General features: G+C 40.3%; 1 protein-coding gene across 1 annotated transcript in view; it reads right to left on the reverse strand.

Moving 5' to 3' along the window:
• Positions 1-14,259, reverse strand: part of CHD1 (chromodomain helicase DNA binding protein 1) — a gene marked incomplete in the record, with an annotated part of 628,386 nt that overhangs the window by 148,003 nt on the left and 466,124 nt on the right. Inside the window, 2 exon segments of the mRNA XM_053701514.1 lie at positions 840-1,000; positions 1,138-1,308. Of these exon segments, the coding sequence (XP_053557489.1) occupies positions 840-1,000; positions 1,138-1,308 (332 nt within the window).

Here is a 14,259-nt window from a genome sequence, read left to right on the forward strand (position 1 = left end):
AACGGCCATAACCCGAGCAGCAATTATCAGGAGCTCAGAATAACTGCGCCATAAAAAATTTCAAATCCCTCCAAAGATCAAAAGAGGGTATATTAGACAAAAGCAAATGAATAGGGCTGCAACAACTAATCGGTAAGATTGATCATAAAAATAGTTGTCAAAGAATCTCATTATCAATTAGGTGGTCAGCTATTAGTTGGTTAATTGCACAGCACCAGCTGCTTCAATCCGATGAACTCCTGCAATTAATTATCGGATAGAAAAAAAAAAAAAAATGTAACATGCAAACATTTTATTTATTTATTTTTTTTCTATCCGATTAATCAGATGATTAATGTCTGATTAATCGGATAGAAAAAAAGATTAAAAAAATAAATTCAATTTTTTTTGCACAATCTTAGTTGCAGTAGATAATCAGATTAAAGCAGCTGGTGCTGTGCAACTGACCAACTAATCGCTGACCACCTAATTGATAATGAGACAACTATTTTTTTATTCAACTTACCGATTAGTTGTTGCAGCCCTATAAATGAAACTGTGGGATTATGGGTAATGGGAGTGACACTTAACAGCTCTGCTGGAGTGTTCTTTGCCTCTTTCTGTTGGCCAGGAGTTGAATTCCCACTAGTAATTAGAATGGATTCATGGACTCTCTCTGTCAATTGGAAAGAAAAAGGTAATCAACCAAGGTCACAACAACAGAGGCACCATTGCTAGGGTGATAGTGCTCTGGCAGTACTCTGCATTGCTACAAGGGGACAAACTTAAAATCATACTATCACTAATTACTGTAATTTCTATTTTTTTGTATAGTAAGGCTACTGAACTGAAAAACTAACCTTCGAATCTCAGCATCACTAAAGCCTTTAATATTCTCTCTTGGTATGGTTCTTGGTCGACCTCGTTTTTTTGGTCGTTTTCGATCAGACAATGAATCACTATCAGATCCAGAATATCTTCTATTTCTACTGCGTCTACCTTCACTTCCATTAAAATTTGCCTAGAACAGAGGAATAACAATATACAAGGTTAATTATAATCATTTACATACTTAAACACTTTCTATACAATCTTATGGAAAATCCAGTATTGTTATGATGAGAATATGGACAGTGTAAATGCAAATATAATTCTCACCTGTTTTGCACATTTTCGCATTCTTGGCAACAAATAGATTTCTTGCAGCTCCTTTTGCCTTTCCTCTTCCTCCATTCGTCGTCTTTGATCAGAAGGAATAATCTCTTCCCATGACTTTGAGTTCACATCAGGTTCAACAATATCCTCTTCCATTGTTGAAAAGTTAGCTACCTTAATAGATAAAAAAATAAAAGTATATAATAATAAATGTGGTCTAACGAAAAAGTATTTAAGCAAAAATTAACTTTCAATTAGCAGCCACCACATTTTACCCTTCATCAACAATAGAACATAATGTATGCTTGCCTGATAAATTCATTTCTTTCAAGGTGGTGAGAGTCCATGGTCCATTACTCAGGGAAATTACTCTCTACCACTAGGAGGAAAATTCCCAAACCCCAAGAGCTCTATAAAACCCCTCCCACATATATCTCAGTCTAACATATAGTCAAGCAAGCGAGGAAAGAAAAATGAATAAGAGCCAAAAAAAAGGAGCAGGAAAAAAAATTGAACCCCAAAAAAACAAAGTGTGGGGGACTCATGGACTCTCACCACCATGAAAGAAATGAATCAAATAAGCATAAATTATGTATTCTTTCATACAGGTGGTGTAAGTCCACAATCCATTACTCATGGGAACTAATACCCAAGCTGTGGAGTCTACGAGTAATTACATAAAAGGGATTTAAAAACCACAAAAGATTTTTTTTTTTCTGCACTTAAAAACAGACATGCCCATCAAACAGACTACTGCCTGAAGAACCTTACTACCAAAGGCTGCTTCAGATGAAGCAAAAACATCAAAAATGGTAGAATTTAGAAAAAGTATGCAAAGAAGATCAAGTAGCTGCCTTGCAAATTTGATCAAACTGAAGACTCATTCTTAAAAGCCCAAGAAGTTGCAACAGACTTAGTAGAATGAGAATTAATCTGCTGCAGTGGAGGCTGACCTGCCTCCAAATAAGCTCTGTGAATCAAAAGTTTTAACCAAGAGGCTAAAGAAATAGAGGCCTTCTGACTTTTCCTAGGCCCAGAAAAACATAATTTATGCTTACCTGATAAATTCCTTTCTTCTGTAGTGTGATCAGTCCACGGGTCATCATTACTTCTGGGATATTAACTCCTCCCCAACAGGAAGTGCAAGAGGATTCACCCAGCAGAGCTGCATATAGCTCCTCCCCTCTACGTCACTCCCAGTCATTCGACCAAGGACCAACGAGAAAGGAAAAGCCAAGGGTGAAGTGGTGACTGGAGTATAAATTAAAAAATATTTACCTGCCTTAAAAACAGGGCGGGCCGTGGACTGATCACACTACAGAAGAAAGGAATTTATCAGGTAAGCATAAATTATGTTTTCTTCTGTTAAGTGTGATCAGTCCACGGGTCATCATTACTTCTGGGATACCAATACCAAAGCAAAAGTACACGGATGACGGGAGGGATAGGCAGACTCTTTATACAGAAGGAACCACTGCCTGAAGAACCTTTCTCCCAAAAATAGCCTCCGATGAAGCAAAGGTGTCAAATTTGTAAAATTTGGAAAAAGTATGAAGCGAAGACCAAGTTGCAGCCTTGCAAATCTGTTCAACAGAGGCCTCATTCTTGAAGGCCCAAGTGGAAGCCACAGCTCTAGTAGAATGAGCTGTAATTCTTTCAGGGGGCTGCTGTCCAGCAGTCTCATAAGCTAAACGAATTATGCTACGAAGCCAAAAAGAAAGAGAGGTAGCGGAAGCTTTTTGACCTCTCCTCTGCCCAGAGTAAATGACAAACAGAGAAGACGTTTGTCGGAATTCCTTAGTTGCCTGCAAGTAAAATTTTAGAGCCCGGACTACATCCAGGTTGTGCAGTAGACGTTCCTTCTTTGAAGAAGGATTTGGGCATAAAGAAGGAACAACAATCTCTTGATTGATATTCCTGTTAGTAACTACCTTAGGTAAGAACCCAGGTTTAGTACGCAGGACTACCTTATCCGAATGAAAAATCAAATAAGGAGAATCACAATGTAAGGCTGATAATTCAGAGACTCTTCGAGCCGAGGAAATAGCCATTAAAAATAGAACTTTCCAAGATAACAACTTTATATCAATGGAATGAAGGGGTTCAAACGGAACGCCCTGTAAAACATTAAGAACAAGGTTTAAACTCCATGGTGGAGCAACAGTTTTAAACACAGGCTTAATCCTGGCCAAAGCCTGACAAAAAGCCTGGACGTCAGGAACTTCTGACAGACGTTTGTGTAACAGAATGGACAGAGCTGAGATCTGTCCCTTTAATGAACTAGCAGATAAACCCTTTTCTAAACCTTCTTGTAGAAAAGACAATATCCTAGGAATCCTAACCTTACTCCAAGAGTAACCTTTGGATTCACACCAATGTAGGTATTTACGCCATATCTTATGGTAAATCTTTCTGGTAACAGGTTTCCTAGTCTGTATTAAGGTACTAATAACTGACTCAGAAAACCCACGTCTTGATAAAATTAAGCGTTCAATTTCCAAGCAGTCAGCTTCAGAGAAGTTAGATTTTGATGTTTGAAGGGACCCTGTATCAGAAGGTCCTGTTTCAGAGGTAGAGACCAAGGCGGACAGGATGACATGTCCACCAGGTCTGCATACCAAGTCCTGCGTGGCCACGCAGGTGCTATTAGAATCACTGATGCTCTCTCTTGTTTGATTCTGGCTATCAATCGAGGAAGCAACGGGAAGGGTGGAAACACGTAAGCCATCCTGAAGTCCCAAGGTGCTGTCAGAGCATCTATCAGGACTGCTCCTGGATCCCTGGATCTGGACCCGTAACGAGGAAGCTTGGCGTTCTGTCGAGACGCCATGAGATCTATCTCTGGTTTGCCCCAACGTCGAAGTATTTGGGCAAAGACCTCCGGATGAAGTTCCCACTCCCCCGGAATGAAAAGTCTGACGACTTAAGAAATCCGCCTCCCAGTTCTCCACTCCCGGGATGTGGATTGCTAACAGGTGGCAAGAGTGAGACTCTGCCCAGCGAATTATCTTTGATACTTCCATCATAGCTAGGGAGCTTCTTGTCCCTCCCTGATGGTTGATGTAAGCTACAGTCGTGATGTTGTCCGACTGAAACCTGATGAACCCCCGAGTTGTCAACTGGGGCCAAGCCAGGAGGGCATTGAGAACTGCTCTCAATTCCAGAATGTTTATTGGCAGGAGACTCTCCTCCTGACTCCATAGTCCCTGAGCCTTCAGGGAATTCCAGACGGCACCCCAACCTAGAAGGCTGGCGTCTGTTGTTACAATTGTCCAGTCTGGTCTGCTGAATGGCATCCCCCTGGACAGGTGTGGCCGAGAAAGCCACCATAGAAGAGAATTTCTGGTCTCTTGATCCAGATTCAGAGAAGGGGATAAGTCTGAGTAATCCCCATTCCACTGACCTAGCATGCACAGTTGCAGTGGTCTGAGGTGTAAGCGTGCAAAGGGTACTATGTCCATTGCCGCTACCATTAAGCCGATTACCTCCATACATTGAGCCACTGACGGGTGTTGAATGGAATGAAGAGTGCGGCAAGCACTTTGAAGTCTTGATAGCCTGTCCTCTGTCAGGTAAATCTTCATTTCTACAGAATCTATAAGAGTCCCCAGGAAGGGAACTCTTGTGAGTGGAACGAGTGAACTTTTCTTTTCGTTCACCTTCCATCCATGTGACCTTAGAAATGCCAGCACTAACTCTGTATGAGATTTGGCAGTTTGAAAGCTTGAAGCTTGTATCAGAATGTCGTCTAGGTATGGAGCTACCGAGATTCCCCGCGGTCTTAGTACCGCCAGAAGAGCACCCAGAACCTTTGTGAAGATTCTTGGCGCTGTAGCCAATCCGAATGGAAGAGCCACAAACTGGTAATGCCTGTCTAGGAAGGCAAACCTTAGGTACCGGTAATGATCTTTGTGAATCGGTATGTGCAGGTAAGCATCTTTTAAATCTACAGTGGTCATGTACTGACCCTCTTGGATCATAGGTAAAATTGTCCGAATAGTCTCCATCTTGAACGATGGAACTCTTAGGAATTTGTTTAGGATCTTTAAGTCCAGGATTGGTCTGAAAGTTCCCTCTTTTTTGGGAACCACAAACAGATTTGAGTAAAACCCCTGTCCCTGTTCCGATCGTGGAACTGGATGGATTACTCCCATTAACAAGAGCTCTTGTACGCAGCGTAGAAAAGCCTCTTTCTTTGTCTGGATTGTTGACAATCTTGACAGATGAAATCTCTCTCTTGGAGGAGAGTATTTGAAGTCCAGAAGGTATCCCTGAGATATTATCTCTAGCGCCCAGGGATCCTGAACATCTCTTGCCCAAGCCTGGGCGAAGAGAGAAAGTCTGCCCCCCACTAGATCCGATCCCGGATCGGGGGCCCTCAATTCATGCTGTTTTGGGGGCAGCAGCAGGTTTCCTAGTCTGCTTGCCCTTGTTCCAGGACTGGTTAGGTTTCCAGCCTTGTCTGTAGCGAGCAACAGCTCCTTCCTGTTTTGGTGCAGAGGAAGTTGATGCTGCTCCTGCTTTGAAATTACGAAAGGAACGAAAACTAGACTGTCTAGTCTTGGCTTTGGCTTTGTCCTGAGGCAGGGCATGGCCTTTACCTCCTGTAATGTCAGCGATAATCTCTTTCAACCCGGGCCCGAATAAGGTCTGCCCTTTGAAAGGTATATTAAGCAATTTAGACTTAGAAGTAACATCAGCTGACCAGGATTTTAGCCACAGCGCCCTGCGTGCCTGAATGGCGAATCCTGAATTCTTCGCCGTAAGTTTAGTAAGATGTACTACGGCCTCCGAAATGAATGAATTAGCTAGTTTAAGGACTCTAAGCCTGTCCGTAATGTCGTCCAGAGTAGCTGAACCAATGTTCTCTTCCAGAGACTCAATCCAGAATGCCGCTGCAGCCGTGATCGGCGCAATGCATGCAAGGGGTTGCAATATAAAACCTTGTTGAACAAACATTTTCTTAAGGTAACCCTCTAACTTTTTATCCATTGGATCTGAAAAAGCACAGCTATCCTCCACCGGGATAGTGGTACGCTTAGCTAAAGTAGAAACTGCTCCCTCCACCTTAGGGACCGTTTGCCATAAGTCCCTTGTGGTGGCGTCTATTGGAAACATTTTTCTAAATATCGGAGGGGGTGAGAACGGCACACCGGGTCTATCCCACTCCTTAGTAACAATTTCAGTAAATCTCTTAGGTATAGGAAAAACCTCAGTACTCGTCGGTACCGCAAAATATTTATCCAACCTACACATTTTCTCTGGTATTGTAACTGTGTTACAATCATTCAGAGCCGCTAACACCTCCCCTAGTAATACACGGAGGTTTTCCAGTTTAAATTTAAAATTTGAAATATCTGAATCCAGTCTGTTTGGATCAGAACCGTCACCCACAGAATGAAGTTCTCCGTCCTCATGTTCTGCCACCTGTGACGCAGTGTCTGACATGGCCCTAATATTATCAGCGCACTCTGTTCTCACCCCAGAGTGATCACGCTTACCTTTTAGTTCTGGTAATTTAGCCAAAACTTCAGTCATAACAGTAGCCATATCCTGTAATGTGATTTGTAATGGCCGCCCAGCTGTACTCGGCGCTACAATATCACGCACCTCCCTCTGAGCGGGAGATGTAGGTACTGACACGTGAGGCGAGTTAGTCGGCATAACTCTCCCCTCGTTGTTTGGTGAAATTTGTTCAATTTGTACAGATTGATTTTTATTTAAAATAGCATCAATACAGTTAGTACATAAATTTCTATTGGGCTCCACTTTGGCATTGCAACAAATGACACAGGTATCATCTTCTGAATCAGACATGTTTAACACACTAGCAAATAAACTTGCAACTTGGAAATACAATTCAAATAGAATAATATTAAAACGTACTGTGCCTTTAAGAAGCACAGAAGATCTATGACAGTTAAAAATTAATAAATTGAAACAGTTATAGCCTCAATCCTTGTAAACAACACAACTTTAGCAAAGGTTTAATCCCATTAGCAAAGATAACAATTTCTGAAAGCAGGAAACAAATTACAGAATAAAAGTTTTTATTTCAGTCAAACTATAATTCTCACAGCTCTGCTGAGAGAAATTACCTCCCTCAAAATAAGTTTTGAAGACCCCTGAGCTCTGTAGAGATGAACCAGATCATGCAGGGAATACAATGAGTTGCTGACTGAAATATTTGATGCATAGTAAAAGCGCCCCTCCCCCACACACACAGCAGTGAGGGAGAACAGAAACTGACAGAAAAAACAGATTTAAGCAACTGCCAAGTGGAAAAATGGTGCCCAAACATTTATTCACTCAGTACCTCAGCAAATGAAAACGATTTTACATTCCAGCAAAAACGTTAAACATAATCTCTAGTTATTAAACAGCTTTATGTCTTTCTTACAGTGTAATTCTAGTGAAGTACCATTCTCCCAGAATACTGAAGTGTAAAGTGTACATACATGACATTATATCGGTATGGCAGGATTTTCTCATCAATTCCATTGTCAGAAAATAAAAACTGCTACATACCTCTATGCAGATTCATCTGCCCGCTGTCCCCTGATCTGAAGTTTACCTCACTCCTCAGATGGCCGAGAACAGCAATATGATCTTAACTACTCCGGCTAAAATCATAGCAAAACTCTGGTAGATTCTTCCTCAAACTCTGCCAGAGAGGTAATAACACACTCCGGTGCTATTTTAAAATAACAAACTTTTGATTGAAGATATAAAACTAAGTATAATCACCATAGTCCTCTCACACGACCTATCTAGTTGCTGGGTGCAAGAGAATGACTGGGAGTGACGTAGAGGGGAGGAGCTATATGCAGCTCTGCTGGGTGAATCCTCTTGCACTTCCTGTTGGGGAGGAGTTAATATCCCAGAAGTAATGATGACCCGTGGACTGATCACACTTAACAGAAGAAAAAAAACTAATTAACTAGAAGTTTGTCTAAAATCCTTAGTAGCATCAACATATTATGTCAAAGCCCTAACAACATCCAGATAATGCACAGATCTTTCAGAAGCATTCTTAGGATTAGGATACAAAGGAACAATTTATCTACCAATGTTGTCTGAAGAAATAACCTGGGGGAAAAAATTAGATTATGTCCGTAACAGCCTTATCTTGATGAAAAGTCAAATAAGGAGGCTCACAAGAAAGAGCAGACAATTCAGTAACTCCAATTTAAGCATAGGTTCAAACGGAGGAGTCTGCAAAACTCTTAAGACAAGGTTATGATTCCATGGAGGAGAAAACATAATTTATGTAAGAACTTACCTGATAAATTCATTTCTTTCATATTAGCAAGAGTCCATGAGCTAGTGACGTATGGGATATACATTCCTACCAGGAGGGGCAAAGTTTCCCAAACCTCAAAATGCCTATAAATACACCCCTCACCACACCCACAATTCAGTTTAACGAATAGCCAAGAAGTGGGGTGATAAAAAAGTGCGAAAGCATATAAAATAAGGAATTGGAATAATTGTGCTTTATACAAAAATCATAACCACCACAAAAAAGGGTGGGCCACATGGACTCTTGCTAATATGAAAGAAATGAATTTATCAGGTAAGTTCTTACATAAATTATGTTTTCTTTCATGTAATTAGCAAGAGTCCATGAGCTAGTGACGTATGGGATAATGATTACCCAAGATGTGGATCTTTCCACGCAAGAGTCACTAGAGAGGGAGGGATAAAATAAAGACAGCCAATTCCTGCTGAAAATAATCCACACCCAAAATAAAGTTTAATGAAAAACATAAGCAGAAGATTCAAACTGAAACCGCTGCCTGAAGTACTTTTCTACCAAAAACTGCTTCAGAAGAAGAAAATACATCAAAATGGTAGAATTTAGTAAAAGTATGCAAAGAGGACCAAGTTGCTGCTTTGCAAATCTGATCAATCGAAGCTTCATTCCTAAACGCCCAGGAAGTAGAAACTGACCTAGTAGAATGAGCTGTAATCCTTTGAGGCGGAGTTTTACCCGACTCAACATAGGCAAGATGAATTAAAGATTTCAACCAAGATGCCAAAGAAATGGCAGAAGCTTTCTGGCTTTTTCTAGAACCGTAAAAGATAACAAATAAACTAGAAGTCTTTCGGAAAGACTTAGTAGCTTCAACATAATATTTCAAAGCTCTAACAACATCCAAAGAATGTAACGATTTCTCCTTAGAATTCTTAGGATTAGGACATAATGAAGGAACCACAATTTCTCTACTAATGTTGTTGGAATTCACAACTTTAGGTAAAAATTCAAAAGAAGTTCGCAACACTGCCTTATCCTGATGAAAAATCAGAAAAGGAGACTCACAAGAAAGAGCAGATAATTCAGAAACTCTTCTGGCTGAAGAGATTGCCAAAAGGAACAAAACTTTCCAAGAAAGTAATATAATGTCCAATGAATGCATAGGTTCAAACGGAGGAGCTTGAAGAGCCCCTAGAACCAAATTCAAACTCCAAGGAGGAGAAATTGACTTAATGACAGGTTTTATACGAACCAAAGCTTGTACAAAACAATGAATATCAGGAAGATTAGCAATCTTTCTGTGAAAAAGAACAGAAAGAGCAGAGATTTGTCCTTTCAAGGAACTTGCGGACAAACCTTTATCTAAACCATCCTGAAGAAACTGTAAAATTCTTGGATTTCTAAAAGAATGCCAAGAAAAATGATGAGAAAGACACCAAGAAATATAAGTCTTCCAGACTCTATAATATATCTCTCTGGATACAGATTTACGAGCCTGTAACATAGTATTAATCACAGAGTCAGAGAAACCTCTTTGACTAAGAATCAAGCGTTCAATCTCCATACCTTTAAATTTAAGGATTTGAGATCCTGATGGAAAAAAGGACCTTGCGACAGAAGGTCTGGTCGTAGCGGAAGAGTCCACGGATGGCAAGAGGCCATCCGGACAAGATCCGCATACCAAAACCTGTGAGGCCATGCCAGAGCTACCAGCAGAACAAACGAGCATTCCTTCAGAATCTTGGAGATTACTCTTGGAAGAAGAACTAGAGGCGGAAAGATATAAGCAGGATGATACTTCCAAGGAAGTGATAATGCATCCACTGCTTCCGCCTGAGGATCCCGGGATCTGGACAGATACCTGGGAAGTTTCTTGTTTAGATGAGACGCCATCAGATCTATTTCTGGAAGCTCCCATATTTGAACAATCTGAAGAAATACCTCTGGGTGAAGAGACCATTCGCCCGGATGCAACGTTTGGCGACTGAGATAATCCGCTTCCCAATTGTCTATACCTGGGATATGAACCGCAGAGATTAGACAGGAGCTGGATTCCGCCCAAACCAGAATTCGAGATACTTCTTTCATAGCCAGAGGACTGTGAGTCCCTCCTTGATGATTGATGTATGCCACAGTTGTGACATTGTCTGTCTGAAAACAAATGAACGATTCTCTCTTCAGAAGAGGCCAAGACTGAAGAGCTCTGAAAATTGCACGGAGTTCCAAAATATTGATCGGTAATCTCACCTCCTGAGATTCCCAAACTCCTTGTGCCGTCAGAGATCCCTACACAGCTCCCCAACCTGTGAGACTTGCATCTGTTGAAATTACAGTCCAGGTCGGAAGCACAAAAGAAGCCCCCTGAATTAAACGATGGTGATCTGTCCACCACGTTAGAGAGTGTCGTACAATCGGTTTTAAAGATATTAATTGAGATATCTTTGTGTAATCCCTGCACCATTGATTCAGCATACAGAGCTGAAGAGGTCGCATGTGAAAACGAGCAAAGGGGATCGCGTCCGATGCAGCAGTCATTAGACCTAGAATTTCCATGCATAAGGCTACCGAAGGGAATGATTGTGACTGAAGGTTTCGACAAGCTGAAAACAATTTTAGACGTCTCTTGTCTGTTAAAGACAGAGTCATGGACACTGAATCTATCTGGAAACCCAGAAAAGTTACCCTTGTCTGAGGAATCAATGAACTTTTTGGTAAATTGATCCTCCAACCATGATCTTGAAGAAACAACACAAGTCGATTCGTATGAGATTCTGCTAAATGTAAAGACTGAGCAAGTACCAAGATATCGTCCAAATAAGGAAATACCACAATACCCTGTTCTCTGATTACAGACAGAAGGGCACCGAGAACTTTTGTAAAAATTCTTGGAGCTGTAGCTAGGCCAAACGGCAGAGCCACAAACTGGTAATGCTTGTCCAGAAAAGAGAATCTCAGGAACTGATAATGATCTGGATGAATCGGAATATGCAGATAAGCATCCTGTAAATCTATTGTGGACATATAATGCCCTTGCTGAACAAAAGGCAAGATAGTCCTTACAGTTACCATTTTGAACGTTGGTATCCTTACATAACGATTCAATATTTTTAGATCCAGAACTGGTCTGAAGGAATTCTCCTTCTTTGGTACAATGAAGAGATTTGAATAAAACCCCATCCCCTGTTCCAGAACTGGAACTGGCATAATTACTCCAGCCAACTCTAGATCTGAAACACAATTCAGAAATGCTTGAGCTTTCACTGGATTTACTGGGACACGGGAAAGAAAAAATCTCTTTGCAGGAGGTCTCATCTTGAAACCAATTCTGTACCCTTCTGAAACAATGTTCTGAATCCAAAGATTGTGAACAGAATTGATCCAAATTTCTTTGAAAAAACGTAACCTGCCCCCTACCAGCTGAGCTGGAATGAGGGCCGCACCTTCATGAGGACTTAGAAGCAGGCTTTGCCTTTCTAGAAGGCTTGGATTTATTCCAGACTGGAGATGGTTTCCAAACTGAAACTGCTCCTGAGGATGAAGGATCAGGCTTTTGTTCTTTGTTGAAACGAAAGGAACGAAAACGATTATTAGCCCTGTTTTTACCCTTAGATTTTTTTATCCTGTGGTAAAAAAGTTCCTTTCCCACCAGTAACAGTTGAGATAATGGAATCCAACTGAGAACCAAATAATTTGTTACCCTGGAAAGAAATGGAAAGTAGAGTTGATTTAGAAGCCATATCAGCATTCCAAGTTTTAAGCCATAAAGCTCTTCTAGCTAAAATAGCTAGAGACATAAACCTGACATCAACTCTGATAATATCAAAAATGGCATCACAGATAAAATTATTAGCATGCTGAAGAAGAATAATAATATTATGAGAATCATGATCTGTTACTTGTTGTGCTAAAGTCTCCAACCAAAAAGTTGAAGCTGCAGCAACATCAGCCAAAGATATAGCAGGTCTAAGAAGATTACCTGAACACATAAGCTTTTCTTAGAAAGGATTCAATTTTCCTATCTAAAGGATCTTTAAACGAAGTACCATCTGACGTAGGAATAGTAGTACGTTTAGCAAGGGTAGAAATAGCCCCATCAACTTTAGGGATTTTGTCCCAAAATTCTAATCTGTCAGACGGCACAGGATATAATTGCTTAAAACGTTTAGAAGGAGTAAATGAATTACCCAATTTATCCCATTCTCTGGAAATTACTTCAGAAATAGCATTAGGAACAGGAAAAACTTCTGGAATAACCACAGGAGATTTAAACACCTTATCTAAACGTTTAGAATTAGTATCAAGAGGACCAGAATCCTCTATTTCTAAAGCAATTAGTACTTCTTTAAGTAAAGAACGAATAAATTCCATTTTAAATAAATATGAAGATTTATCAGCATCAATCTCTGAGACAGAATCCTCTGAACCAGAAGAGTCATCAGAATCAGAATGATGATGTTCATTTAAAAATTCATCTGTAGAGAGAGAAGTTTTAAAAGATTTTTTATGTTTACTAGAAGGAGAAATAACAGACATAGCCTTCTTGATGGATTCAGAAACAAAATCTCTTATGTTATCAGGAACATTCTGCACCTTAGATGTTGAGGGAACTGCAACAGGCAATGGTACATTACTAAAGGAAATATCTGCTTTAACAAGTTTGTCATGACAATAAATACAAACAACAGCCGGAGGAATAGCTACCAAAAGTTTACAGCAGATACACTTAGCTTTGGTAGTTCCAGCACTAGACAGCGATTTTCCTGAAGTATCTTCTGACTCAGATGCAACGTGAGACATCTTGCAATATGTAAGAGAAAAAACAACATATAAAGCAAAATTGATCAAATTCCTTAAATGAGGAAAAAATGCCAATAAACAAGCTTCTAGTAACCAGAAGCAAAGAAAAAATCAGACTGAAATAATATGGAGACAAAAGCGACGGCCAAAAATGACGCCACATCCGGAACGCCGACATTTATGGCGCAAAAGGACGTCAAAAAATGACGCAACTTCCGGCGACACGTATGACGCCGGAAACAGAAAAGATTTTTTGGGCCAAAAAAGTCCGCGCCAAGAATGACGCAATAAAATGAAGCATTTTCAGCCCCCGCGAGCCTAACAGCCCACAGGGAAAAAAAGTCAAATTTTTAAGGTAAGAAAAAATGATTGATTCAAACGCATTATCCCAAATATGAAACTGACTGAAAATAAGGAATGTTGAACATTCTGAGTCAAGGCAAATAAATGTTTGAATACATATATTTAGAACTTTATAAATAAAGTGCCCAACCATAGCTTAGAGTGTCACAGAAAATAAGATTTACTTACCCCAGGACACTCATCTACATGTTTGTAGAAAGCCAAACCAGTACTGAAACGAAAATCAGCAGAGGTAATGGTATATAAATAAGAGTATATCGTCGATCTGAAAAGGGAGGTAAGAGATGAATCTCTACGACCGATAACAGAGAACCTATGAAATAGACCCCGTAGAAGGAGATCACTGCATTCAAATAGGCAATACTCTCCTCACATCCCTCTGACATTCACTGCACGCTGAGAGGAAAACCGGGCTCCAACTTGCTGCGGAGCGCATATCAACGTAGAATCTAGCACAAACTTACTTCACCACCTCCATAGGAGGCAAAGTTTGTAAAACTGAATTGTGGGTGTGGTGAGGGGTGTATTTATAGGCATTTTGAGGTTTGGGAAACTTTGCCCCTCCTGGTAGGAATGTATATCCCATACGTCACTAGCTCATGGACTCTTGCTAATTACATGAAAGAAATAGGCTTTAAAACAGGTTTAATATAAACTAAAGCCTGAACAAAACAATGATCAGGAAGATTAGCAATCTTTTGGTGGAA

The sequence above is a fragment of the Bombina bombina genome, chromosome 2 (assembly GCF_027579735.1).
Source record: "Bombina bombina isolate aBomBom1 chromosome 2, aBomBom1.pri, whole genome shotgun sequence".
Lineage (NCBI taxonomy): Eukaryota > Metazoa > Chordata > Amphibia > Anura > Bombinatoridae > Bombina > Bombina bombina.